This window comes from Temnothorax longispinosus, chromosome 10, assembly GCF_030848805.1.
Source record: "Temnothorax longispinosus isolate EJ_2023e chromosome 10, Tlon_JGU_v1, whole genome shotgun sequence".
In the NCBI taxonomy this organism is placed as follows: domain Eukaryota; kingdom Metazoa; phylum Arthropoda; class Insecta; order Hymenoptera; family Formicidae; genus Temnothorax; species Temnothorax longispinosus.
This window is the reverse complement of record NC_092367.1, coordinates 17,339,372-17,364,908: the sequence shown is the minus strand read 5'-3', so window position 1 is coordinate 17,364,908 and position 25,537 is coordinate 17,339,372. Positions and strand designations below refer to the sequence as shown.

The window sequence follows — 25,537 nt, the reverse complement described above, 5'->3', positions numbered from 1 at the left end:
CGACCGCGACGACCGCGACGACGACGACGACGACCCAGATAGAAACATGTCTGCATTGTTGCTGCCATATTACCGACAACATAGTATGTGTTGCCGCGACAACGATGACCGAGACTACCTAGTCATCGACATATCGACAGATGATGACGACGACGACGACGACCCAGATAGAAACATGTCTGCATTGTTGCTGCCATATTACCGACAAAATAGTATGTGTTGCCGCGACAACGACGACCGCGACGACCGCGACGACCGCGACGACGACCTAGATAGAAACATGTCTGCATTGTTGCTGGCATGCTGCCGACGACATAGTATGTGTTGCCGCGACAACGACTACCGCGACGCTGAGAGCAGAACATAAAATAATACCAGAGGCAAAACTAAATGATTAGCAAAGTAGCAAAAAATCACAATAATTTATGGTAGATTAAATACAAATTTTTTAATATATTAAATTGTTCAAAATAGTATCATCAGTGATCTGTAATGTATAAAAAGTACTGCTCTATGCACATTTTAATTTTACATTATCGTAAAATACCGATTTCACTACAAATATAAGCAATTAAGATTCCACAAAGCTACTCCTTATCACTCAGAAATAAATCGATGGAAAAGTAGAAATGGACGATGATCAATTTCTTTTTTTCACTGTCTTATCTGTCCTGCTCGCGATAAGCGGCGATTCGGATTCGCGATCGTTAATGGACGATACGAAGGTGGGTGCGCAAATCGCTTGATAAGGATTTTCTTATCCGTTGTCACGGCCGAGTGTATTTTCAGTATCGGTTTCCCTTCGGTGACAGATAGCAGATGCCCGCGTGTTCCGCTCACGGAAAATATTGCCGTCGAGCAGTGCGTTCCACGAGAAAAAAGAAAGGAAAATCGGTGAGTAAAAGAGGCAGCAAACAGAGAAAGATGTTAATGACTAATAATATAACAGAGCGTGATAATATCGGACGTTTCCTCCTTTCAATCACGCGGTAATTGATCATCGTTGTCAACGCGGTAAAATCGTTGTCTTCCTCTCTTTGCTATTTCATTTTCATTTGTTTAATTGACGTGTCGGGCCAACCTGGTTTACCTCTGTTACAGCTCGAAAATTATTCACGTCTCTCTACATCTCTATTTTTTGTTCAGAAAAAATTATCTCGCCTTTTTCGAAAAGAAATATCGACACATGCAAATATATTTGACTATAAGTTGAATAATCTGTGTGAGTTGATTAATCGCTTCTGAAGAAGACTAAGTACAGTTGAAACGTCCGAGTTAATTTATATTTTGTACGAATAAACTGGAATTTTAAAACCTACATCCTGTTTATTATTTGATTTTGGCCAGTTCTTATCATTCATCTGTAGCTTAAGCTTATAACGAGGATTCCTTTAATTTTGATTAATCTAGTTAGCAATTGTTTTATTTTTTTTTCAAGATTATAATCCCGTTTGTAATGTAGAAGAGTAAAAATTTGTTTTCACTATTAAATTATTGCTGCTAATTAAAATAGTTATTCGTTCCTTATAACATTCAATTTTACTTTCTAAATCACTTTATATGCGCGTTGCCATAACTCCCGTCTACTTGTCATGTATGCAATAAAAATGTATCTTTTCCATACATGAATTATTCAGAAAAGCGAATTTGTTTACAGTGCATGCCGCATGAACAATTGCCTAGACGATAGCGGAGAACTACTGCAGGCGGATCGAATTCGATTTCGATTTTGGTGGGCGATATTGTGTCGTGCAGAATATTTTTTACTTGGTGATAAGGAAGAACACAATAAATGTACGATAAATATGAAGTGCGTGTTTCCTATCGGAGTGTAAGTGTGAATATAAAGAGAGAAAGCAATTGACCAAGTGGCACGTTTCTTTTCGTTGTTAAAATCACGTGCGTCCACTTTGAACGTTGTCAACTCGACGAAATGGTAAGAAATTTTCACGTTATGTTCTACGCGCACATTTATTGTTTGAGAAACTATCCTCGCTTAAAATTTTTTATTTTTTTAGAATAAATTTAGAGTAAAAATTTAGTTCTATACAAATTTCATTTTGTATTATCTTATCTGCACAGAGTTTTAATTACAATACCATTATCATTTTTTCGATGAAAGTAGATTCCAAGTACGATAAATGATACGTAAGCTCTTCATCTTCTCGAAAAACTCATTCTTCACCCACGTGTACTATAATTTATAAATATTCACGAGGGCATCAAACTTGAATTTCTTCAACGATGACATTGCAATAGTATAACGTAACATTAGCACGCCGTATCAACTTCTTCTAATTTAAGATGCGACTAACAACAGCCATGTAACAATTCCGATAACCGAAGTTCGTTCCCCGAATGAACAAGAGCTTAAATTAAAGACACCCGATGCGCCTAAAGTCAATCCGATAAAGACAGACGTTTATCAGTACGCTTATCAAACACTCCTTCAACTTCAAACCGATATCTTCAGATTTCATGTAGGATAAGTCCGAGGCACTCTATATTTGGCTTAAAGAAATTTCCGAGTGTGATATAACGAATGTTCAATGTTAAGGCAAAAATAATAAAGTCACTGTTAGCTAGTAATGCAAATAAAATTTAAACCGTTAATAATTGTGACCTCTGTTCGAGGTGTAAATTCTTTCTGCATGTGTATACCGACAATCGTTAGCGCCTCCCTGGCTTAATCAACGTTTGACTCTAGTCCAATGTCGTGCGTCCTTGCACTCGTATCTAGGAAGTCTTCCGGAAGCGCGATAAAAACGAAAATGTGATGTGGAATTGTTTGAGTAAAGTAATTCTTTCGTGCGCGACGCAAGAAAGAACCGAATATGGCCTCCTGGTGAGTGAGCTACGCGCAATCCGATAATCAGAATTAGTCGTAGGTATAATCGCTATTATTATTAACTAAATGGATAGTGACGATCGATCCTGTAAACAGTGTAGACGTTCTAAAACAACAGACAACAAGTCTGATTTTTCTTTTTACGATACATTTCACGCTATAAGTAAATTTTCTCACAATATACGTCGTTTTACACAATAGATATCGTTTTCCCGAAAAAAAAGTTTCTAACATGGCAGAAACATGGAACTAATCAGTCATCAATCTTCATCGCGATTGCCATCATGCTATCGTGCTCGTTCTTATAAATAATCTTGCTACCGGTCGCTGGCGCAGCCGAAGCAGAGCGGCCACCGTACTTGATGTCCTCCAATGGAATGCCCAAGGCTAAGGCTATCCTATCTCTCACATAACAATAAGCGCCTTGATTCCTGTGCTCTTCTTGCAGCCACATGATCTGTATATACAGAAACATAATCCGAAACTATTCTTCTATCGTTGCCAACAATCGAGCATCTTCGAAGAAATAAATGCTCGTTGATTTTAGGACTACACCCTACATTTTTACGGACCCCATACTTGGTCTCTCAACTCTCTCAGACACAGCCAAATATTTTTGTATGTAACTCTAATGAAAATGCATATTTCTCAACAAATGTTTTTAAGAAAAACGCCACAGACTACATAAAACTAAAAAATTAAAAAACGTACGTAGAGTATTATATCTTAAATTGAGACCTGCTTACTAACGTGTGAAATGCAAACGTCTAAAAAAGGAGAATATTTCAAGAGCGACATACTAGCGATATGAAGGTTTCGCAGACCTATGGGTGTAATCCTAGAATTAAATACACAACACAAGTACATTATAATCAAAAACTTCTCACTTTTGCTCGCGGATATTTTGCCATTTCCGCTGCGAACAAATGATATGGAAAAGGACAGAGTTGTTCAATTCTAATAATCGCTATCTTATCTTCTAACTGTCGTTCCTGTCGTTCGACGATCAGATCGTAGTATACTTTCCCGGTACAGAGTAACACCTTCTTCACGATTCCGGGATTCGCGGAAGGATCCGGTATAATATGTTTAAAGCTCGTACCAGGTCCCATCTCTTCGAAATTCGATATCGCCATCGGGTGACGCAACAATGATTTGGGGGTCATAATAACCTAAATAGTATTTATGCGATAAACTAGAAAAGGAATTATTACAATAGATAAAAATTTAGGAAACAATTTGTCATGTGCGACGTCAGATGGGTTATTAAAATTTAGGTCTTTAAAATTTTAATTAAACTTTAGAAGTGGATTTGATTAAACATCTTAAAAAATTCTCCCGACAAAATTAATTCGATGTAACAATCGAGTCGTCAACAATCACGCATTCATACGATAAAAATGGAAGGATTGGCATTATAGGCTTGAAAAACAACATAAATGACGTAATTGCGACTTGGTGGGATGCAAACGTTCGATGTGGCTAGTTTTTTTTGCTATCGCATTGTAATTTACGTCAGTAAAAAGTGGAAAAAATGGATAATGTTTGATGAATATTCTTGAGTATGACTTCAGTATAGTCAATTCGCGTCAATACGCAAACACGTGCTGAAAAATCTTACCGTTCATTTTCACGCAATGAAATATTTCGCGATCTGTGTGAAACGATCTAATGTGTCGCACTTGAACGCAGAGGATATTTTCAGATTCAATTTTACAGGCTAATATTTCCAAAAGTACCGAGCTTAAAAAAAAGTATTACAAGCAGAAGTTACGAGGAAAATATTTAGCGATAAATTTTAGTGATATACTGTTTCCATATTCCTCAAAATTATTAATTATTATAACATTGAACGGTTGATTCGTTTGATCACATATTTAAATAAATTTTTCGACATAACATTGTAAAAAGAAGAAAAAAAGAAAATGTAACAAAGAGTATACACTATCAGATCTGTTTTCGGTTAGTGATAAATTCAGTTATAATTATTTTATTTAAAAAGTGAAAGAGCACTGTGCGTAGATAACACATTTTGCATAGATAAAGATTGAACTAACCAACGGTTTGCGGAACGGCATCAATATCTGTCGACGCAGAAGATGAAACAGATTGGCAGGTGTCGTGGGATTGCAGACGATCCAATTTATTTCGAAAAGCTGTCTCGTCATGATTTGCTCGACGGTCTCACCGGTGGGAGTACCGGGCTCCGTTCCGGGCACGTGAGTACCCTCGTCGTCGCACAGCTGAAGAAATCTTTCCAATCTGGCGGACGAGTGTTCCGGTCCCTGAGCCTCCAAACCGTGCGGCAGTAACAGTACCAATCCTACCTGTCTGCCCCATTTGGCTTGTCCGGAGCACAGCAAGCAGTCTAGTATAACCTAAGGAGCAATTTAGAATCACAGGCGGCAGACATTCTTATAAAATATCGCGATTATTCTTTCGGAATATACAATACGAATCGCGAAGATCGATGCTCCATTTAATTTTAACTTTAACTAGTTTAAAGGAAAATTAAACTTATCAAAATACTTGATATTGGAAGTCAAAAGTTAATAAAGTAAGAAAATCAAACTTTCTCGCTAAAGTGAGAAGGCCGTAATTTATCATTAAAGTTACCTGACAGGTATTGGCAAAGTCGCCGAACTGTGCTTCCCAGAGTGTCAGAGTATTATGATTGTACGCTGAGTATCCCAGCTCGAACCCTTTTTTCATCAAAAATTCATAAGATATGAATTATCGTAAATCACCGTGAATAATTCACTCAAATAAGACTCTAGCACGCGCTAATCTCAATACATCTCAATACTATATTTATTTTATATTAGCGAATACTACAAATATAATATTGTACGCCTGCCTCGAGTTTACTGTTAAACTTTCTCGAATGTAAAAACTTAGCAGTTTACTGGAGCTTGCTGGATAATTGCCTAGATTTCAAGGTTGCCGGGCTATTGACGTTCGAGGAATATAATAAATGGATGTATTATCGATAAGACGTGAATAAGATAGGCGCGTAACAGGAATAGATAGCGTTATCGACACGTATACTGTGACACAACAGCCAGCTAATGACTAGCTAATTCCTCCTTACCGCACACGCCGTATTCCGACAGTGACGAATTCGTGACGGTGTACAGAGCCTGTCTCGGGAAGACGTCGCGCAGGATGTTCTTGTAGAGCTTGTCTCTGCTCTGATCGTGAATGATGTGTATCCGTTGGGTGAAGGTGCCACGCTCCACGTCCTGTCCGGACAATCTGACATGATGACCCTCCTTCAACAGGCTGAGGAAGGCCAGGCACTCCCCCATCGCCCAATCGACCTGTCGAGACTCCATGAGTTTTGCTCGCCTGTCCATCGCTCTCAGCACCTATGCGTTCGATAGACAGATCAAGTCCAAATAGTAATCGATCGAAAACTTGTTTCGCCTTTATGACCTCAGCTAATCGGCAAATTTTATAAAAGAGAGATACGAGCTCGAAATTTCACCGAAGATGCATGATTTCTGAGACAAATTAAACGGATAACTTGTCAGTCGCAGATTGAAAATTTCTATATAAGACAGGAAAATTAATCCATTTTGCTTCGGTGAAACGTGTATGCCTTGCAGCTAACTTGAACATGCGCCTCGATATCCTTCGGGGGAGTGGATATAGCACTGCATATCGTCTTAATGGTCGCGATATCGATACCGGTTGGCGGTATCTTGTTTTTCGGAGTCTGATTCGAGAAGAATTCGGTCCAGGGCAAGTCGTGCCAGTCGCTCATTTGCATCGAGCTGATGGTCTGCGCTTTCCTGAATTCTTCCTCGCAATGGCTCACGTACTTTTCTATTTCCTACGCACAAAGACAAATTGTGCGTGCATATGTGCGTAACAGATTAAACCGGCAGGATTTAAAGCAGTTAATTATAGTCTTTCTCAACCTCCTTTGCGAAAGCTTCCGTTATCACGCCCTCCTTAAGCAGTTTGTCGGTGTATATGGATAGAACACTGGGGTGATTTTTTATTCGTTTATACATGAGCGGTTGAGTTAACATCGGCTCGTCCATCTCGTTGTGACCGTTTCTTCGGTATCCAACAATGTCCAGTACTACATCGTTATGAAAGGTAGCCCTGATGATATAATATTAGTAGTTGGTCAGGCTTTGTTAATTCTTTATTAATTCTCTTTTGATTATTTCAATCATAATTCTTATATTCTTATATTATAAAACAGATTTCACATTTTATTGTAAATAATTTTCAATTTTTACTACAGGAATAGATTATTTGGATAATTTAAATAAGTCTTTTTATAAAAAAAAATGTGTAAAAAGTTGTTATTTATTGCAATATTTTAATTTTTACCGTAAAACTTGTTATCTAATTGTCAAACAAATTTGTATAATCATTTATTTAGCATTTATACTAATAAACTTTTATTCCTTAAATAAAACGCTTGAGATTAAACAATTAAAAGATTAAAAAACATAAATCAACAGCCAAAACACAGAATCTTTTGGAGTAACACGATAAAAACTGAAAAATAAATAGTATAATAATTTACCGATATTCACTGGCCACCTTACTGCAGTAAGTAGCTAAATCGGGATCATCGGCATGTATGTGAAAAATGGGAGCGTTAACGACACGTGCGACATCCGTACAATGCGCACTGGATCGCGAATATCTTGGATCGGTTGTAAAACCAATCTAGAATTATTAATATATATTTAAAATAAATTATCATCTTCTGCTAACTTTACAATTGTTGAAGGTTTTATTTAATATCTTATCAATTATTTAATAATTTGATGTGTAAAAATAAGCGGATACACAAAAATTGTATTCATATTAATTATATGTACTAAAGACAGTTTTATACAAATATTAATTTTAAATTTAATTAATCTTAATGCCAGCTTTTCTTTAAAGAAGTAGGTTTAAAAGAAAGTAATTAAATTTGGATTAAAACTTATTCAATTAGGATTAATTAATACCGATAAAATTCAGGAAATATTGTCATTACAGAGAAACTTATTCCTACTTGATTATTAATTACGATGTGTATGACGCCACCCGTTGTGTACTCTGGCAAATTAGTAAGATGCATCGTTTCGTAAACGACACCTTGGCCGGCAAAAGCGGCGTCACCGTGAACCAGTATAGCCAACGATTTTTTACCGTCTAAAGAAGTCGGTTTATTTGAAGGAAGTCTATTCTCGTCCGTTAGGAAACAACACGTTTTCAATACGTACGTTTAGAGTCACCTTTCTCGACTTGCTCAGCGCGAACACGACCAACTATGACCGGATCGATTGCTTCCAGATGGGAGGAATTCGCCATTATGGCGAGAAGCACTTTCTTCTTGGTTCTACAAAAGTAATAATTCTATAAAAGTAAATTAAATATAATAAATGTTCCTCTCTCCCGTCGCAACTTGGAATACAACTTTAGGTATTGATGCCCGACATATTTGCGTATTAAAACCAATTTTGCATTACGGTGGCTTTCTTCACCTTTCTAATAATTTCTCCGAATGCGTCCCGAGGTGATACTTCACGTCACCGGAACCGAATCCCTCCAGAGCGATCGGGTTGAACTGAGTGAACAACTGGCTCATCGGTTTCGAGCAGATGTTCGCCAAAGTATTTAGACGACCGCGATGCGCCATACCGATAACTATAGTTCCGACTCCTAGCCAATAAATAAGGCAAATAAATTAGGATAAAAAAGAAATAAAATTAAAGATATCAAGTAATTTCTGAGCTTTAACAGAAGTTCGGAGAAATCGCTTAAATTAAAACCTAGTTCGAGAATCAGTTTAGTTACCATTTAGTGCAGACGTTTCCATGCATTCCGCCATGGCCGGAATGAACGATTCGCAGCCTTCTAATCCAAATCTTTTCTCAGTTCCGTATTTCTTTGCTAAAAAGTTCTCGAAACTCACGGCTCTCATAATATTCATCCAAGCCCACTTCCGGTGCTCTGCGGGCAATTCCCAGGCGCCTGGTATCTCAAACTTCTCCCTCAACCAATCTAACTAATAAAGCGCATAATTTACAGTTCTATATATCTTTTTTTATGAACAATTTCTTTACACGATAACGTTGAATATATCCTGATTGACAAAAAATTTTTTTATTAACTGAGATCTTCGCAAACACGCGCTCACAAAGATTCTTTTTTAAAGTCGAAGTTTTAACGTGAGTCTTTCCATTTTTGTTTCTGGTTTATCCTTATATTAACCGAGCTAAAGTCGGTTCTTAAACGGATATTTGATTTAACTACACATATAGCCTGCAATCAGTACGAGACATCAGTTTCGTAATTTGACTTATCAACAAGTATTTACGCGCGACAAGTTCAAGGTATCGCGTTCAAGTGCAATCTTTCAAGAACATATTTGGAAACTATATACATCTTGCAAATACGATCAGTATGATTACTATTAATTTTATAATGGAATCTTACTTCCAACACAATCAATAAAATATAAGAAAAAATCTAAATGCTTGCGATAAAATATTCACTGATCCTCAACGAAATCCTATGTTACTATTTCAACCAATGAAATGTCCACTGATTTAATGTAAGAAAATAACATTTCCCACAAAAACGAAATTTTAGAGAAATAATACAATTACGAAATAGAAAATTATCTAGTCTTTATGTGTTCCTCTTTTTCTTATTACCAGTTAAAAGTTTAAAAAATTAATATTTCGGTCATTTCTAAGCGCACTAAGTATTTCTCATAATTGAAATCGTGTCGTGCGTACCATATTGAGGTCATGAATGTACGTGTACTCGAGACCTAAGTGACCGCAGTAAATCTTGTTGAGCCTCGTCAGTATCTCCCGAAGCGGCAAGCTCCTCTTATCGCCCCCGATAACGGTCAGTGACGCGAGAGGGAATTCCCTGTTCATGTCCGCCTCCGTCATTCCCTTGAGATGCTGTCGGACCACGATCGCGGGTGGCAGATTCGCGGTGCCCTGCAACTTTGCCGACTCCGGATTCTGTATGCCCAACGGATCGGTGTCGGCTATCAAATGGCCACGTGCCTTTTGAGCGAATAAAAGAAATAAACGTCGATACGGGGAGTGTAAGTGTGTGTAAAAGAGTATCGCGGAGCGATAAGTACTTGATAGGCTCGGATCGTGGCATTGATATCGAGTGCGCCGATTATATATTGATCCCCTTGCATCTGACTGTCTGATTTCTCTCGGACGGACTCTTTCGGAAACGACGGTCCTGCTAAGCGTTTATCCGAAAACATGATAGTACTTCTAATCGATCCACATAATGCATTTATAATTATTACGGATATATAGTAAACATCGTTATTATATGTTATTATGTTAATATTTTTCTTTCTATAGTCATAAAATCGAATACAGAATAATTATAAAATCATTGTACAGCTTTAAACTTTCATAATTTCTATTTTACGTATGATAAAATTAATTCACTATTTTAAATTGTAATTATATAATTGACACATCGATACTGTGATTTTAATATTAATCATATCAATATTAATCTAGGAACCTAATCTAACCTGTAATAGAATTCAAAACTCACTCTTGCCTGATTGCCCTCCTTCTAAGTTCGACGTCATTAACTTCGAAGACGAACTGACGCGGATCGAACTGGGCTTGGCGCGAGAGTCCTTAGGGCTTTTCGCGTGGATCAATTTAAAATACGAGTCCCACGAGGAACTCACAGATTTTCGATCCTCGAGCCATGCCTTGTAAATGTGATCCAAGTACTGGTTATTGATCATGTTAAGCACGTTATCCTTCCTATCGCCATTGTCACCGTCGTGTTTGCAGCGTGTCGGATTATTTTTATAAAATTGCTCGGTAATTGGTCTACACTTAGGGCTTTTCCAGCTCGGATTAAGATAGTGTATGAATTGTCGGTATAAACGCGACACGACGGATTGTGCGCTCCGATAACGTTGCGCTTTCGCGTACATCGCCCCATTTGTCGCCGCGGCACAACCGAGTGCTATTACGCGTGAGAAATAATGGAAAAGTCAAACGACTAAGAAATTTTGGAAATTTTATCTCGCAAACTGATTGAGCGAACAGATAATTTTATGCACGATGTTACTTTACGTCATGATTTCCGATTAACCTTTCTATATCATGGTTGTAGCTAGATTCGCGATTGATCTTCGTTTCGGGCGAGATGAGAATTCCGAGCGAGACTTGAAACGAAATTCACGTTCCTAATGCTACATTCCTCAGAAGAGTTTTATACGTGAATTGCATTTTCAACAAAGCATAGTTGATTTGTTTCTTTTAAATTATTTGAAAAATTTATTATTTAAAAGACAATTTTTTATTCCGACGATTTATCTAGTTTGATAACATACTTTAATTTAATGCAATTTTTAATAAAGCTGAGCTTAGTTTTATTAAATAAGTTTAATATACAGTTTTAAACGAAATAATATATGTACACTTTATCAAAATTAAGAATTTGATTAATATTTTGGTCCAAGTATCTAAAAAATTTTACAAAATCTTCAATCTCAACATTGTTAAGATTTAACAATCAAGAATTGAACATATCATAAATCTGGTTCATAATTACATTCAAATTGCTAACATGCTTTTGTTACAGGGCGCGACCACCTCGACACCTAGCGATCACCGAGTCGTGAAGATTAATTCTGAAAACAATTCATTGGAAAAACATTTCGTTAGCAATCGAATCGTATCGCACAAGGTAAGTATTTCCCACTTCTTTTATCTTGTAAAATTTTAAAGACTTAATATTCAAGTAACGTAAGCAGATATTATCTAACGACGTTTAACTTGATATCTCGAACTGATTCATAATTCCTAGAACTCTCGTTTAAACGTACCATAGAGCGATAATCACACTTATCTTTGTTTGATCTACAGTATACGATATGGAACTTTATTCCAAAAAATCTCTTCGAGCAATTCCGGCGTGTGGCGAATATTTATTTCCTGATCACGACGATAATCGCGGTAGCGATAGAATCGCCGATTTCCCCGTTAACTAGCGCTTTACCCCTATTCTTTGTCATCCTGGTGACCGCGTGTAAACAGGGATACGAAGATTATCTACGTTACAAAACGGATAAGCGAGATAATCGGAGGTCAGTCAGTGTTATCCGTAACAAATGTACGCAGGTTCGTCACGCATATTGTCTACGCTGATTATGAGATCCCAATTCTAAAGTCCCGTTAATTTTAATGCTTACAGTAATAAAACAAAATATATCTTTACAGTATTTATATGTCTATATGTAAGATTTTTAATATATATGTGCAAAATATATATATTAAATAGTTTGCAGTTTACGTGTCTACTATATAAGAGTTGTCAATACTGTCTCTGATGATTTAAAAGATTGAAGATTGAAGTAAAGATAGGATAATTTCTAACAGTCTGGAATCGTCAGATTAAGTGTATCCTTATGTTTCACTCATAAATAATACGTGATACATTGCAGGACATATATTGCGAGCAAATAGTGGTGGGCGATCTGGTAAAAGTTTCTCGGAATGAGGATGTGCCCTGCGATATCGTCTTGCTTTATAGCGAGACTCCGGGATGCTGTTACGTCACGACGTCCAATCTCGACGGCGAAACAAACTTAAAGGTAGTTATCTTCACACTCGACCTTTTTAAAGTGAGATACATTTTCTTACTAGCAAAACCTATATATGCCACGCAAAATTGAAATTTCTTTATACCTCTAGAAATATTCTTTGCCGTAATTATAAATATAATTTTTTTTAGACGTTACACGTCCCGAAAGTAGTCTCGGCGATGCCGCTTCCGCAGATAGTGGCGATGCAAGCGTCGATTACGTGCCAGCAACCCTTGGCCAATCTTTACACCTTCCACGGCAAACTCGAGATTAAAGACGGCAGCGAGACGACTAGCGGGCAACTGACAGTAGAGAATCTTATGCTGCGCGGATCTAGACTGAAAGACACCGAATATGTGGTCGGCTGCGCGGTTTACACCGGGCAGGATACAAAATTGTCGCTCAATTCAAAGACAGTCAGCAATAAATTCTCCACTGCCGAGAAGTAATTACGTTCGAGCTTTATTTTATAAGAACTCGATCGCTATTTAGCTTCTGCTAAGTCTTCCGCTCCCATGCATTTTCGCTACTACTACTACCTACTACTATATACCATCGCCTTTACAAATGTTGCAAATAGCTTAAAGAAATATTACTATCTATAGAGGTAACTTACAGTTCAACTTTACACTTATTCGAACGTTATCATTCGTAGATCTATCAATAAGTATATTATTGTATATATCGTGATACTGTTGATTGAAGTGTTGGTGTGCACCATGCTGAAGCTATACATTGAAACCTACCAAGAATGGGACCGTTACCTAGGTCCACAACCTAAAATCAATTTTTCCTCGTTAATTACGGATATTCTGAGCTTTCTTATCTTATTCAATTACATCGTGCCGATATCATTATACACCACCGCTGGTAAGACATTCTTGCATAGTTCCTTTCTGTTAAAATTATTTATATTCTTATTTAGCATAAAGCTATTTATAAAACATTTAAAATTATTTAAATTAGTCTATTTCTTTTGAAACACGCCGCATTTGTAGAGTAAAAATATGTATTATATATTTACAAGATGTACTCGTAAAAAGATTCTATACAACGTTGGTGAAGGTTTACGTGCGTTAATTCGACAGAATTGCAAAAGTTTCTTGGCTCTTTTTTCTTCGGCTGGGACTTGGATATGTACGACAAGACCAACGATCAGCCGGCGCTCGCCAATACGTCAGACTTGAACGAAGAACTTGGCCAGGTTGAATTTCTGTTTACCGACAAGACCGGCACGCTCACTGAAAATCTGATGGTGTTCAGACGCTGCTCGGTCAACGGCAACGTGTATATGGAGAAGGATTGCGACGGAAATCTGTACTTATTGCCATCAAGCGGAAACGAGCAGGAGGCTGTCAAAATGTCATCGTGGGAGGTAAAAGAAGAAGAAGAAATACTAATTATCATTAAAGAGATTATCAGTAAGAGAGAGAATTATTAAAATAAATTACGATATTAATTATTTTAGTCAAAAGAATAATTTGCGCGCTGCAATTAATATGAGAGATCATACCGGTCATTGTATGCCATTTGACGCACGAGTAATTACATTAACTATCGTGCGAATATTTGGCGGCAGTTATTAATAACGAATATTGAATTATTAATAATAATTAACGCTAATTATAATTAATAATGAAATAATAATCAATGATGGTTGTATATTAGTACAACATGGAGAAAATTTTATGTTAAATTTTACTATGCTGCCGCACCAACTGCGGACCATCAAGACGCCCAAGTTTAAATGCTATAGTCTTGTGTAAAATTACTATGTCCATAGCATTTAGTGATACGATCATAGCATTATTATAGCATTGAATGCTATGATCGTAGCATTAAATGCTATGGACATAGTAATTTTACACAAGACTATAGCATTTAAACTTGGGCGTCTTGATGGTCCGCAGTTGGTGCGGCAGCATAGTAAAATTTAACATAAAATTTTCTCCGTGAAATTATGAACGTACATAGCTAACGTACTGTTTGCCAAATAATACTGTGCTTGCAATAATTTTGGTCTGTTACTAAATTACTGCTTGTTATTAAAATACTGTTATTAAAAGATCGATAATTCTAGGCTGAAATTTGGCATTTCATGATAAGCCTATCGCTATGCCACATAGTGCAAATTGCACCGCCGAGCCACCGTCCCGAGATCATAGCCAGACGCACTCTGTTCCGTGAGAGCTTCAGATTGAAAAAAATCACGAGAGTCAACAGCTCGCTGATGATGGATCCGGATCTGCCGGAATATCAGGTAAAAATAACAGCTCGCGTACGTCAAATTCGCGGTAGCGCGTCCCCTGATAAGATTCCGCTAATGACTTGTAAGACGAAACGTAAACGAACACGATTGAAACTACATAAAGAGATATACAAACACACATGACATATGGCAGGCGGCGTCGGCAGACGAGAAGGCGTTGGTGGAGGCGAGCGCCAGGTGCGGCGTTGTTTTACAAAAAAATACTAACGAGGAGATGCACATCAAGATCAACAAGAGCAATCTAATCTTCGAGAAACTGGAGATACTGGAGTTCACCTCTGGTACGTGATTGTGAATATCAGGATAGATCAGAGCTGAATAAGCTCTAATTGAGATCAAATAATAATTAATATTCTATAAATACATAATAATAAAATAATTCACTCTCTGTAAGAAAAGTATGTAAGATTACATAAACAAGTATAAAAGTTATACGGTTTATAATGAGACGGAACACGCATTTTATATAAATTTTACACACGTTGTTCATGTAATTTTATATATTTTTTTACGACGTAGGCTTAAAGAAATCAGATATATATAAATATTATTGAGAATCAACATCATTCATGAATACGTTTGTAATTAAAATGAGAGATTAGTGCAATATATAAATTATTCAAATAGTTGAATCCTAAGATTTTAAAGTAGTTGTAATAGCGATAAATGTCTGATATTATGTATTTTGAACAGAACGCAAGAGGATGTCAGTAATAGTGAAAGACTCGTCGGAGGATATCTGGCTATACTGCAAGGGTGCAGATTCGGCTGTTCTGCCATTGATAGTTGAAGGACAGATACAAAAGGCCACTACCCACGTCGCCGATTTCTCTATGGTTCGTTATCCCGTTTGCGATAATCGCAGAACTTAAGCTAGAGCTAAAGCGGAGACTGCAGAGAACCCTTTCACTTTTTTCCACAACAATTTCGAAAAAAGTTTTCTTCTTATAAATGCACAAAAAATTTACAATTCTGATACTGCTTTGTCAAACGTTTGTGGTAATTTTGTGTTTTACATTGTAGAAGCTATTAGAGTCTCTTAATTTTCAGAGAGGTCTGCGGACGTTGGTAGTGGCGTGCAAAAAGATGCAGTATTCCGAGTACAAAAGCCTGATGCAGAACATCGAGCAGGCTAGACAGATAATCGGTACGGAGAGAGAGACGCATTTAACGCGCGCGTACAATCTTATGGAGAGCGGCCTCACCTTGCTCGGAGTAACTGCAGTAGAGGATCGCCTGCAGGACAAGGTGGAAGAGACCTTGGAATGCTTACGAGTCGCTGGCATCAAAGTTAGTTCACTGCACTGCCTTTGTGCGGATTGCCAAAGAAATCCTTTGCTACCCACGCGTCACATACTGCAATGATCGCCAATAGATTTATCAATTTTTTAGCTATAGATTTACTCTCCATTTTGTAACTTTTCAGACAATTAATTTAATTATCTTACTTTTATTTCAGTACTATTATTCAGTTATTTTAGTATTATTAAAGATTTATATCATACTCTCCATGTATCGAAGCTATAAAAATATAATTTAAAAAACAGAGTGTTAGAGACAGTTCTGATAAATTAATTACTGTTCTGATGGATTAAATAAATTAGATTTTAATTAATCGTTTAAACGACAATCGCAAATATTTCTTTTTAGATATGGGTGCTTACTGGAGATAAGGCAGAGACTGCGGAGAACATCGCTTTCTTGTGCGGCCATTTCAAGAAGGGTACCGAAATTCTAAGACTGACGGACGAAACCTCAGTGCAAACCTGCTTCCTGGTTCTCACAAGTTTCGAGTGAGTGAGCAGTTTGCATGTCCAAAATTTTATACCTTTTTTTAGTTAACTCGTTAACTCTCGGCAACCTCTATTATTTCTCGCGCAGTAAGTCGTACTTTCCATTCAAGACAAAAATTTATCAAAGTAATAAATAAATAAATAAATGTATAAATTATTATTCCGCTATTTTTTGCTTTCCAATATACACACGTAACAAAAATAATATCCAAGAGAAATTAAGAATAAAGCGTAAAATACATTATCCAAACGCAATTATCCGAAAGATAAAGTATTTCTTCCAACAAAGAAAGCTTGTGATATTATTTAAAATATACTATATTAGTTTATAATATATTTCTGTAAACTATCTTACAGACGGAAAATAAAACTGGAACCGTACAAGCAGTACGGATTGATAATAGACGGTGTGAGCATAGCGGCAACGTTACGAAATTGTCCACAATTATTCAAATCCGTCGCAATGACCTGCGAGGCGGTTGTCTGTTGTAGGCTAACGCCCCTGCAAAAAAGCGAGGTTTGAACTTTCCCCGATTCCCAAACGCTGCACTGCCTAGAGAAACCGGAAGACGTCATTAGCTTATATCTGCTTATCTTTGCAGATTGTGCATCTGATAAAAACGTCACGGAGCAGTCCGCACACCGCGGCCATCGGCGACGGTGGTAATGATGTCTCGATGATACAGGAAGCGCACGTGGGTATCGGAATAATGGGGAAAGAGGGCCGTCAGGCGTCGATATCCGCTGACTTCGCCTTCACGAAGTTCAAGTATCTGAGAAAAGCGTTGCTGGTGCACGGACACTGGTATTACCTACGCATCGGCATCCAGGCGCAGTTTTTCTTCTACAAGAACGTGGTGTTCATAACGCCGCAGGTGCTGTTCAGCATACACAATGGTTTCTCCACGCAGGTAACGATAACATTACTATGTCTTTGTTGCATGTCGAAAATCCCGATCTTATTCCCGCAATACATAGATAAGTGATTTATTCTTCTTCGCATCGTACATACATTCGATTTAATAACATTTTAAAGTACATTCACGATTTTCTTATTTCAATTCGCGAATTACTAAACAGGTTTATTTTTTAATTCTTGCGTATCTTTTAAATAAATTTCATTGTCTAATAATTTGGCAACGTTATATCCTAAACTAAAAAAACATATCCTTATTTTTATGGAAAGTACAAAAGAGAATGTATTTTACATAGATTTTATAGATGAAGGATTTATAGAAATATATATTTTTATAGGAACTTTATGATGGTATGTTTCTAATGGGTTTTAACTTAATATTTACGTCATTTCCGGTATTGATTTACGCATTACTGGAACAGAATTACAACGCGAAAAAGCTTATGGAGCATCCGTACTTGTATAAACTAAATAGAAAAAATTATTTAATGTCAAGACAACAATTCATGGCGTGGCTGCTCTTAGGTTCGTGCACAAATTAATATCATATTATTTTATTATTAATAAATATTATTTTGGAGACAAATACTGATTACATCACATTATTCTTTTTAGGATTATGGCATACAGGCATAACATATTTTACAGTGTTTGCTATGACGTATGTCAATCCTACGTATTTGTATGACAACACCTCGGTTGACCATTGGACTTACAGCACATGCATTTTTCATATAGTCACTTTGCTAGCAAATCTGCAGGTACGTCAAAATGTAGGCGTTGTTTGTACATTCAATTGAGATTGTAAAACAGCAGTTTACTCTGACAAACGCAAAACAGTTTAATATAAAATTCAATACCTTTTAAGTGCTTTTAATAGCCGAATAATTCGGTCATTTTGCTATTTATAATTAGAAAATTTATATCTGAATTTATTTCTGTAATTTAATAATGACACGAATCACTAGCAAATATTTTACGTAGTTCTTACATAAGTTCTACACAAGTTTTACATAATGTTTTAAATAGATTTAGGCTCGGTGTTAACGATAATATTGTTTCAGATATTATTGCGCAGTTCGTATTGGACAATTCCACTCGTTCTAAGCGTAGTACTGTCTGAATTAGTATTTTTCGCAACTTCTTTTTGCTATTCAACCATAAATATGTAAGTACAAAATCCGCAATAATAAAAACAATTGTGGGAATTAAAAATATAATACATTTATATTTACAAGTTAAAATTATTTTTTTATCTACAAAATTTTGTTTTTAGGAAATACGATGGCGATATGTATGGGGTCTTCCCAATATTATTAAAGTCGCCTTCGTTCTGGTTAATTACTGTACTTATCGTCGTTACTTGCTTAATACCTGATTATTTATGGCTGACGTATAACACGTACAAACCACTGAAGATCCTTCGTAGAAACGAGGAGCCCCCGAGAATTATCAGTAGCAGCGACGATGACGACAGCGAATACAGTGCACGGCAAACGGTAATTAACGCAAATATTATTTTTTACTTACGAGCAGGCTATCACGTATAGCCGACGATATAAGTTTCTATTAACTTTGTCGACTATAAGCTATTCTCTTCTCTCTATTTGACTTGCATGTATTTAATTATTTAAGTTCAATATAGTTTTTCAGATATACATAGATACTCGTTTGTAAAAACTAAAACGGGTTATCTATACAGGCACATATATTTATCACATATTTTATTTAAAAAATAGTAGATTAGTAATTTTTGCAACAGTGTAAATGTCGTTAAACATATAATTTATTACTAGGGACGTCGCATGTTTCCATGGAGAGCTAGCGTTTCACTGAAAGAACTAAATAAATAATACGTTGGAGAAGCATCCACTTAAGCGCTTCAGTATTATTGATGTGAATGAAGATGTGAATATATGACAGTACCTCATTTACGATTTTATCTTATAGATACAATTTAAGTCGCTGAGACGACTGACTGCATCATATTATTAAATAAGCGTAATTAATTAATGTGGCAAACTCAGTCAAGACTTTGCTACTAATTAATTGACATCGAAGCACTTTTTAACGTTTTTACAAGCCTTGAATAAGTCTGAAGATCATCATTTATATACTTAGATTATTTTCTACAATACAATATTCAGAGAAAAATAATATACCAAAATGTTAATAATACAAGAAAAAGAAATGTTCTCGCGTAAATGTTGAACTATGCATGATCGTCACAAATTGTTACAGTTTATAGCGAGATACTAATCGTTAAAATTAATTTCTGTACAAAGATAGGTAGCTATGCATTGTGATAACACAGACACAAGCAAATGCAATATAGCTACATGTCTATTTGCGAGTGCACGAACAATCATAATTATGTAACATATTCATTAATTTATGTAATATATTTATCTAAAAGTTTACTGAATCCTTAACACTTTCAACAAAACCTATAGTGCAATAGATATTAGTAAATCTATCTTATCTAAAAGAGAGAGATAACTTCTACTTATAATTAGGCTTTTTTAAAATATTTTTTTTTTTTTAATTTGTAAAATGTATATGTATATATGAGATCGAATATGTATATTCACTAAATATTTATTAATTATTGCAACAATCGACAGTTTTTAACGCGAAAAATATATATCAATTGCGAGAATAATTCGTATTAATATGTCTTTTATTATTGTGTGGTTTTAAAAACAAATATTTTACCAAGCGTAATCTGTGATTTTAACAAAATGATTTTTTAATAAATTATATATTTGTTAATATGTACAAATGTTTCTTATAATATTGTATAATTTTATATACAAATTGTATATATAACATATAATATTAAGCGCGCCTTTTACAATCAGTGCGCATATACGTACGAATGTGTGATATTGAATAAACATATAAGAGATAATATGTAAATTTTCTATTTATATTTTATACAATATCTGCTTTTACTTATTTATGATGTGAATAAAATTAATTAAATAAAGCCAAAATTTTTATTCTCAGATTAAAGATTCCTATTCCTTTGTTACAAAAAAAAATAATACAGCATCTAACAGCAGTCTAATAAAAAATAATCTTATTAATTCAATAATATCATTAATAAAACAAATAACATTTTATTAAAACAAAAGCATGACATTTCTTCTTAATATAATAATTAATTGAATTCACAAGATTATTTTCAATTAGACAGCTGTTAACATGTCGATCATTTTATTTTTAACATGTAGTAACGATTCGGTAAAGAAATCGTTGCTTGTGTCCATGAGTTGAGCGGTGACGAGCAAGCAAACCAGCGGAGATTTTGGCTCGTTAATTTTTGTTGTTGTCACTTAAAGCATGCAAAACCCATGCTCCACACTTCTGAACCTCGAATGATTTAAAACATTATGCCAAAAACATTTAATTACATGCGAAATGTTAAAATTAAAAAAAACGGCGGGAACTTAGTTGCCACCTAATACATATTAGATTAGTGTAAAAGATTTCTTCATCAATCCTTATATTAAATAACTTCTTACTAAATGAAAAAAGATATATTGGAGCTTCCCGTAGGCAATTTTGCTTTGTTTCTGCTGAATTTTGTTTTTAGCCTTTAATGAATACGAGATAAATCGCATATTTATCAAGTACACTTAGAGCAAATCGGACGAGGATTTAAATACACAAATAATAAAGAGCATTTGACGTACGACAAGAAAATGAATCAGCGGAGGTCCGAATAGCCGCATACATTGTTAAAATAATCTTCCCTTTCAAGCTTCAAATGAACTTGTCAAGCTTTGTCAAGACATATAGGAGATGATCCTAAAGACTTGAAAAACTTGAATGTTGGTCGAACGAAATGCACAAATATCTTTTCGAATGTTTTGTGTGTCCCGGTTGAAGAAAAACGTGTGGTAAAAAATATTCAGAATACAAAATTTTCTGTTTTTAATGACGAAACATCTGATATAACTAATGACAATGGATGACGTTTTCTTGTTTGATATGTTGATCCCGAAATTTTAGATATTCGGTCACACCTAGTTAAGTTAATTAATATTGATGCCACAAATTGTAGTGCAGAAAAGTTATTCAATGCATTTAAAAATAAATGTATAAACTTGAGATATCATTTTTAACCCTTAACGCGGGGTGTCAAACACCCCAAAACAATTTCGTCAAGTTTAGGCATCTTTCTCGGTCGGTTAATCTATGAATAAAAATAAGTTTTCTTATAAAAATCAAGATTTTAATTCAGAAAAAGAGGCGCAGGCGATTATGAAATAATACCTATTTTTTAAATACCCACTACAATCATAATTTTTTTCGTAAGTACTCTATTTCAAAAACATCGTGTTAAATTTTTATCAAATATATTTATTTTTTACTAAGATATGATTTTTTTTTAGCAAAACAATGCCATTTTTCATAACAAATTTCAAGAATTTTTTTGAAGCCTCAAAACTAAAAAATTTTATAGTTTAGGCTAATGGGTATCATTTTCCAGTGTTAATGTATGTACTGATTTTTTCAAGCCTATTAAAGCCTCCATTTCGCCGTACCCAGCGTTTAAAAGTGTGTGGGGTGTACATACAACACCCCATGTGCAGATAACGTTCGATCCGCGGACGTGTGCTAGTTAAGGGTTAAATATTATTGCTCTGGCATGCGACAATGCGTCTGTTATGTTAGGAAAACATTTATCTTTCAAAACCAACTTGAATCAAAATGCAAAAAACTTATTAACATTTCATGTCCTTGCCATTCCGCTGCACTGGCTGCACACGCTGTATGCGCTAAAATGCCTGATTTCTACGAAGAATTTCTCAAAAAAAATGCAAGTTATACAGTAGTCTAAAGCGTTTAGCTATTTTCAATGAATTTTGCGAATGTTTTCAAGATACAATCACCAAATTTTGAAATTATGCAAAACTCGGTGGCTTTCGCGTTATTCATGTATTGACAGAGTTCTTGAGTCATGGAATTCACTAAAAAATTTCCTTCATGAAATGGTTGTAATTGAGAAAGCAAAGTCTGGGAAATATTTATTATCTTTGATGGAAAATGTAGATACAAAAGCATACCTTTATTTCTAAAATATGTTTTAAATTTCGTCAATTCATTTAATGCAAATTTCTCAAAACTTTTTAAAACCAGATTTATTAAAACATTTGCTTACAAATATTTCATTTCGCGAAGAATAGATTCACAAATCTTTTACTGATATAACTTTGAGATCAGAATGCGAAGAATATCTTTGTAAGTTTTAGTGGTGGAAGGACGTGCAGATGTTATAACTATTAAACAAAATTGTTTGTAGTTTTACATCACTGCTGTCGAGGAAATTAGAAAGAGATTACCTGTAGATAACGTATTTTTGTGTAAATTAGAAGTTTTCCAACCACACATAGCTTTATTTGATTCTATTAACAGAGAAACATCCTTTAACGATGTTATTTTTATTGCAAGAACGTTAAGTGGTTTCGATGAAAACGGTTTAAAAGAAGAATGGCTTACGCTGCACTCCGATTTTACTTTAGAAGAGAAAGAAAATCTTGCAAAACTCAATTTTGATAATATGTGGAAAAAGATTTTGAAACGTTCATCCATTAATAATCTTAAATATCCGAATTTAAAATCACTTTTAAATGCAGTAAGATCACTTCCAAATTTAAATGCAGATCCCGAAAGGGCATTTTCTATCTTAAACCGGTCTCAAGACAAAGAAACGCAATAGGCTTTCGTCGACCGCAATAAATGCAAATTGTGTATTTAAATCAACGTTGAAGACGAGGGGGGAAACAGCCTTAATGGTTATTAATGACGATCATCTGCAGTGTATATGTCAACAGAAATATTATATGCTCCTACAAAAAAAAATAAAAAGCTGTTTGACATTATACGAGTGACGACCACGGGGTCCTGATCTCTGCTGTGACACATACACACACACAGAGGATTTGGAATCGTAAAATACTGTGGAAGTGACGAACCACGAGTCCACACGTGCTGGTAGCGGGCAGAGGCTCGAAATTGGCACCGCTGGTCCTGACAGTGCCACATCAGCGTGCCGACACGCAACACGTGGATGTGATCGCGAGTGCGTATAAAACGATTGTCCGATTTGCTTCGATCGTCCGTTGCATATCTAAGAGACCATCTCGGACTTGAAATATTTAACGGTAGATCATTAGATCAGACACCTTCCAAAATCCGTGATTGCGAACAAGTCATTCGCCGAAAGGTTTAAATTAAGCTTTAAAAAAGTCGTTTTTTTTCGAGATTTTTATTATAGATAAACACGTATACGCGTATATATCTATATTTTATTATCCATTTATACATATAATATATATATATATATATATATATATATATATATATCACTATACATATATATAACGTATATATCACAACTAAAAAAATTTCAATTTTGAGTTAAGCCCATAAAAAATGTGCCTAAAATGTTATTTCGGTCTGCCTATACGTGCTATGATAGTCTCACAAGTCTATGAGTGTATTATTCCGTTTCACGCATGATGCGCATAATATCCCAGTAAGCAAAAAATTATTAATACAATGTTATTGCAACAATATTTCAGAACTTGTAATATTGTTAAATATGTAGTTCTTAATGTTGTATATTAGAACATCATTATGAACATACTTTGACAACAATTACGAAATTTTAGTAATGTTGAAATAGGAGTGCCATAACGTTGCAAATAACATTGCGCTAAGGGTTTTCTATTCTTTTCATTCCTGTAATGTTTTTGAGATAAAAATTTAAACGTACTATCAACTTTATTACAATACTAGCATGCCTCGCCGGGCTTCGCCCCGGAGAACATGTGTATTAAGACACGCAAATAGTCTCTGCTATGATCTCGGTAACAAAAAATTATACACTTTGTAGTTCTCCCTGGGAAATTCTACCCCTATTTCATATACTTTTAATAAAAATTCGGTCAATTATTTCTCAAAAAATTAGAAAAATTAAAAAAACCGGTTTCCAGAAAATCGGTAAAAAAACTATACACTCTACCTCTACACTCCCCGGGAAATTCTACCCCTATTTCATATACTTTTAATAAAAATTCGGTCAAATGGTTTTTAATTCGAAAAACTTCTGATACCGGTTTCCAAAAAATCAATATTAAAAGTATATGAAATTTAATAAAAATTCGGTCAAATGATTTTTAATTTCAAAAATTTCAGTACCGGCTTCCAAAAAGATCGGTAACAAAAAATTATACACCTTATGGCACTCCCCGGAAAATTCAACCCCTGTTTTATATACAATTCTTTGAAATTCCGTCAATTATTTACCGAAAAATTGAAGAAATTAGAAAAACCGGTTTCCAAAAGATTGGTAACGAAAAACTATACACCCTATAGCACTCCCCGAAAAATTCTACCCCTATTTCATATACGTTTGGTAAAAATTCGGTCCATTGGTTTCCGAGATCATAGCGGACAAAAAAATGCAAACCCTGTTGCTTTATAATAATAGTATAGATTATATTAAGATTACCGTAATATTAATTTTAACATTTATTTAAGGTCCTCTTTCATTCTGGGGACTCCGAGCTAAATACACCTCTGAAAGGCCGAGGCAGCTACCCTTGAATTTCTTCGATCGGCGATCGAACTAGATACGGATCTTGATACGACGACCGAACGGACTACGGACCTTGATACGGCTCGCCTGGCATATATCGGCGACTCAAGGAGAAGGAAGCGAGGGCCCTCGGAACAGGCGAGAGAGCCAACGAAGGAAGCACAATATATTATATTACGAGCACAAATAAGTACCTTACTGTCTATAATGTAACTTTGAATCGTAACCGGCACGTGCACTCTTAGATTGTAATAATTCGAGCGCTAGATAAGCGTATCCGTTTGCCATTCCATGCTCTGTGCCATTTCATATATTGACGGCTATCTTCTGCGTGAATAATAACGAGCGAGATGTGTGAGTAAACGGATGTGGTGGGCGAGTGCGGATATATGTAAGCAGTATCGGACGGAAGTATTATTGTCGCGAGGCACCGAAATTTCAAGTAAAAGACGCCGTTATAATAAAGATACGAGTTATATTATGTGT

At 35.4% G+C, this 25,537-nt stretch overlaps 2 protein-coding genes across 6 annotated transcripts; one reads left to right on the top strand and one right to left on the bottom strand.

The window, feature by feature from the left end:
* The first annotated feature begins 580 nt into the window (after positions 1–580).
* Positions 581–19,859, top strand: LOC139821200 (phospholipid-transporting ATPase IF-like). 3 transcript variants are annotated; one of them, XM_071792077.1, is made up of 21 exons: positions 581–725; positions 790–894; positions 1,658–1,936; positions 11,459–11,563; positions 11,743–11,997; positions 12,321–12,470; positions 12,611–12,906; positions 13,117–13,331; positions 13,550–13,836; positions 14,542–14,721; positions 14,864–15,011; positions 15,424–15,566; positions 15,781–16,020; positions 16,381–16,523; positions 16,881–17,040; positions 17,126–17,434; positions 17,778–17,964; positions 18,055–18,200; positions 18,504–18,607; positions 18,716–18,938; positions 19,236–19,859. In XM_071792077.1, exons 3-21 carry the CDS (start codon positions 1,934–1,936, stop codon positions 19,290–19,292), a joined length of 3,351 nt encoding a protein of 1,116 aa, XP_071648178.1. In that variant the 5' UTR covers positions 581–725; positions 790–894; positions 1,658–1,933; the 3' UTR covers positions 19,293–19,859. The 3 variants fall into 3 exon arrangements, with proteins under 3 accessions (XP_071648178.1, XP_071648177.1, XP_071648176.1); XM_071792076.1 differs by having other exon boundaries at positions 582–894; XM_071792075.1 differs by lacking the exons at positions 581–725; positions 790–894; positions 1,658–1,936 and adding an exon at positions 2,058–2,845.
* On the bottom strand, positions 2,862–11,452 carry LOC139821201 (2-oxoglutarate dehydrogenase complex component E1). Of its 3 annotated transcripts, none has more exons than XM_071792078.1 (15): positions 10,409–11,452; positions 9,969–10,081; positions 9,607–9,888; positions 8,660–8,870; positions 8,347–8,524; positions 8,086–8,201; positions 7,875–8,014; positions 7,395–7,540; positions 6,772–6,961; positions 6,462–6,683; positions 5,940–6,216; positions 5,465–5,550; positions 4,906–5,226; positions 3,736–4,020; positions 2,862–3,305 (listed from the first exon to the last, which is right to left on the bottom strand). In XM_071792078.1, exons 1-15 carry the CDS (start codon positions 10,803–10,805, stop codon positions 3,102–3,104), a joined length of 3,168 nt encoding a protein of 1,055 aa, XP_071648179.1. In that variant the 5' UTR covers positions 10,806–11,452; the 3' UTR covers positions 2,862–3,101. The 3 variants fall into 3 exon arrangements, with proteins under 3 accessions (XP_071648179.1, XP_071648180.1, XP_071648181.1); XM_071792079.1 differs by having other exon boundaries at positions 9,969–10,078; XM_071792080.1 differs by lacking the exon at positions 3,736–4,020 and having other exon boundaries at positions 2,864–3,305.
* Positions 19,860–25,537: the final 5,678 nt, after the last annotated feature.

What these genes read in the sequence shown, in the direction of transcription:
- LOC139821201 (XM_071792078.1), bottom strand. Translation starts at nt 10,805, where the DNA reads ATGTACGCGAAAGCGCAACGTTATCGGAGCGCACAATCCGTCGTGTCG. An exon ending in ACATTCATGACCTCAATATG is followed by an intron (nt 8,871 to 9,606) that starts GTACGCACGACA and finishes GCGCTTTATTAG; the next exon opens with TTAGATTGGTTGAGGGAGAA. An exon ending in ACATCGTAATTAATAATCAA is followed by an intron (nt 7,541 to 7,874) that starts GTAGGAATAAGT and finishes TAATAATTCTAG; the next exon opens with ATTGGTTTTACAACCGATCC.
- LOC139821200 (XM_071792075.1), top strand. Translation starts at nt 2,777, where the DNA reads ATGTGGAATTGTTTGAGTAAAGTAATTCTTTCGTGCGCGACGCAAGAA. An exon ending in ACGGCGAAACAAACTTAAAG is followed by an intron (nt 12,471 to 12,610) that starts GTAGTTATCTTC and finishes AATTTTTTTTAG; the next exon opens with ACGTTACACGTCCCGAAAGT. An exon ending in ACAATGGTTTCTCCACGCAG is followed by an intron (nt 17,435 to 17,777) that starts GTAACGATAACA and finishes ATATTTTTATAG; the next exon opens with GAACTTTATGATGGTATGTT.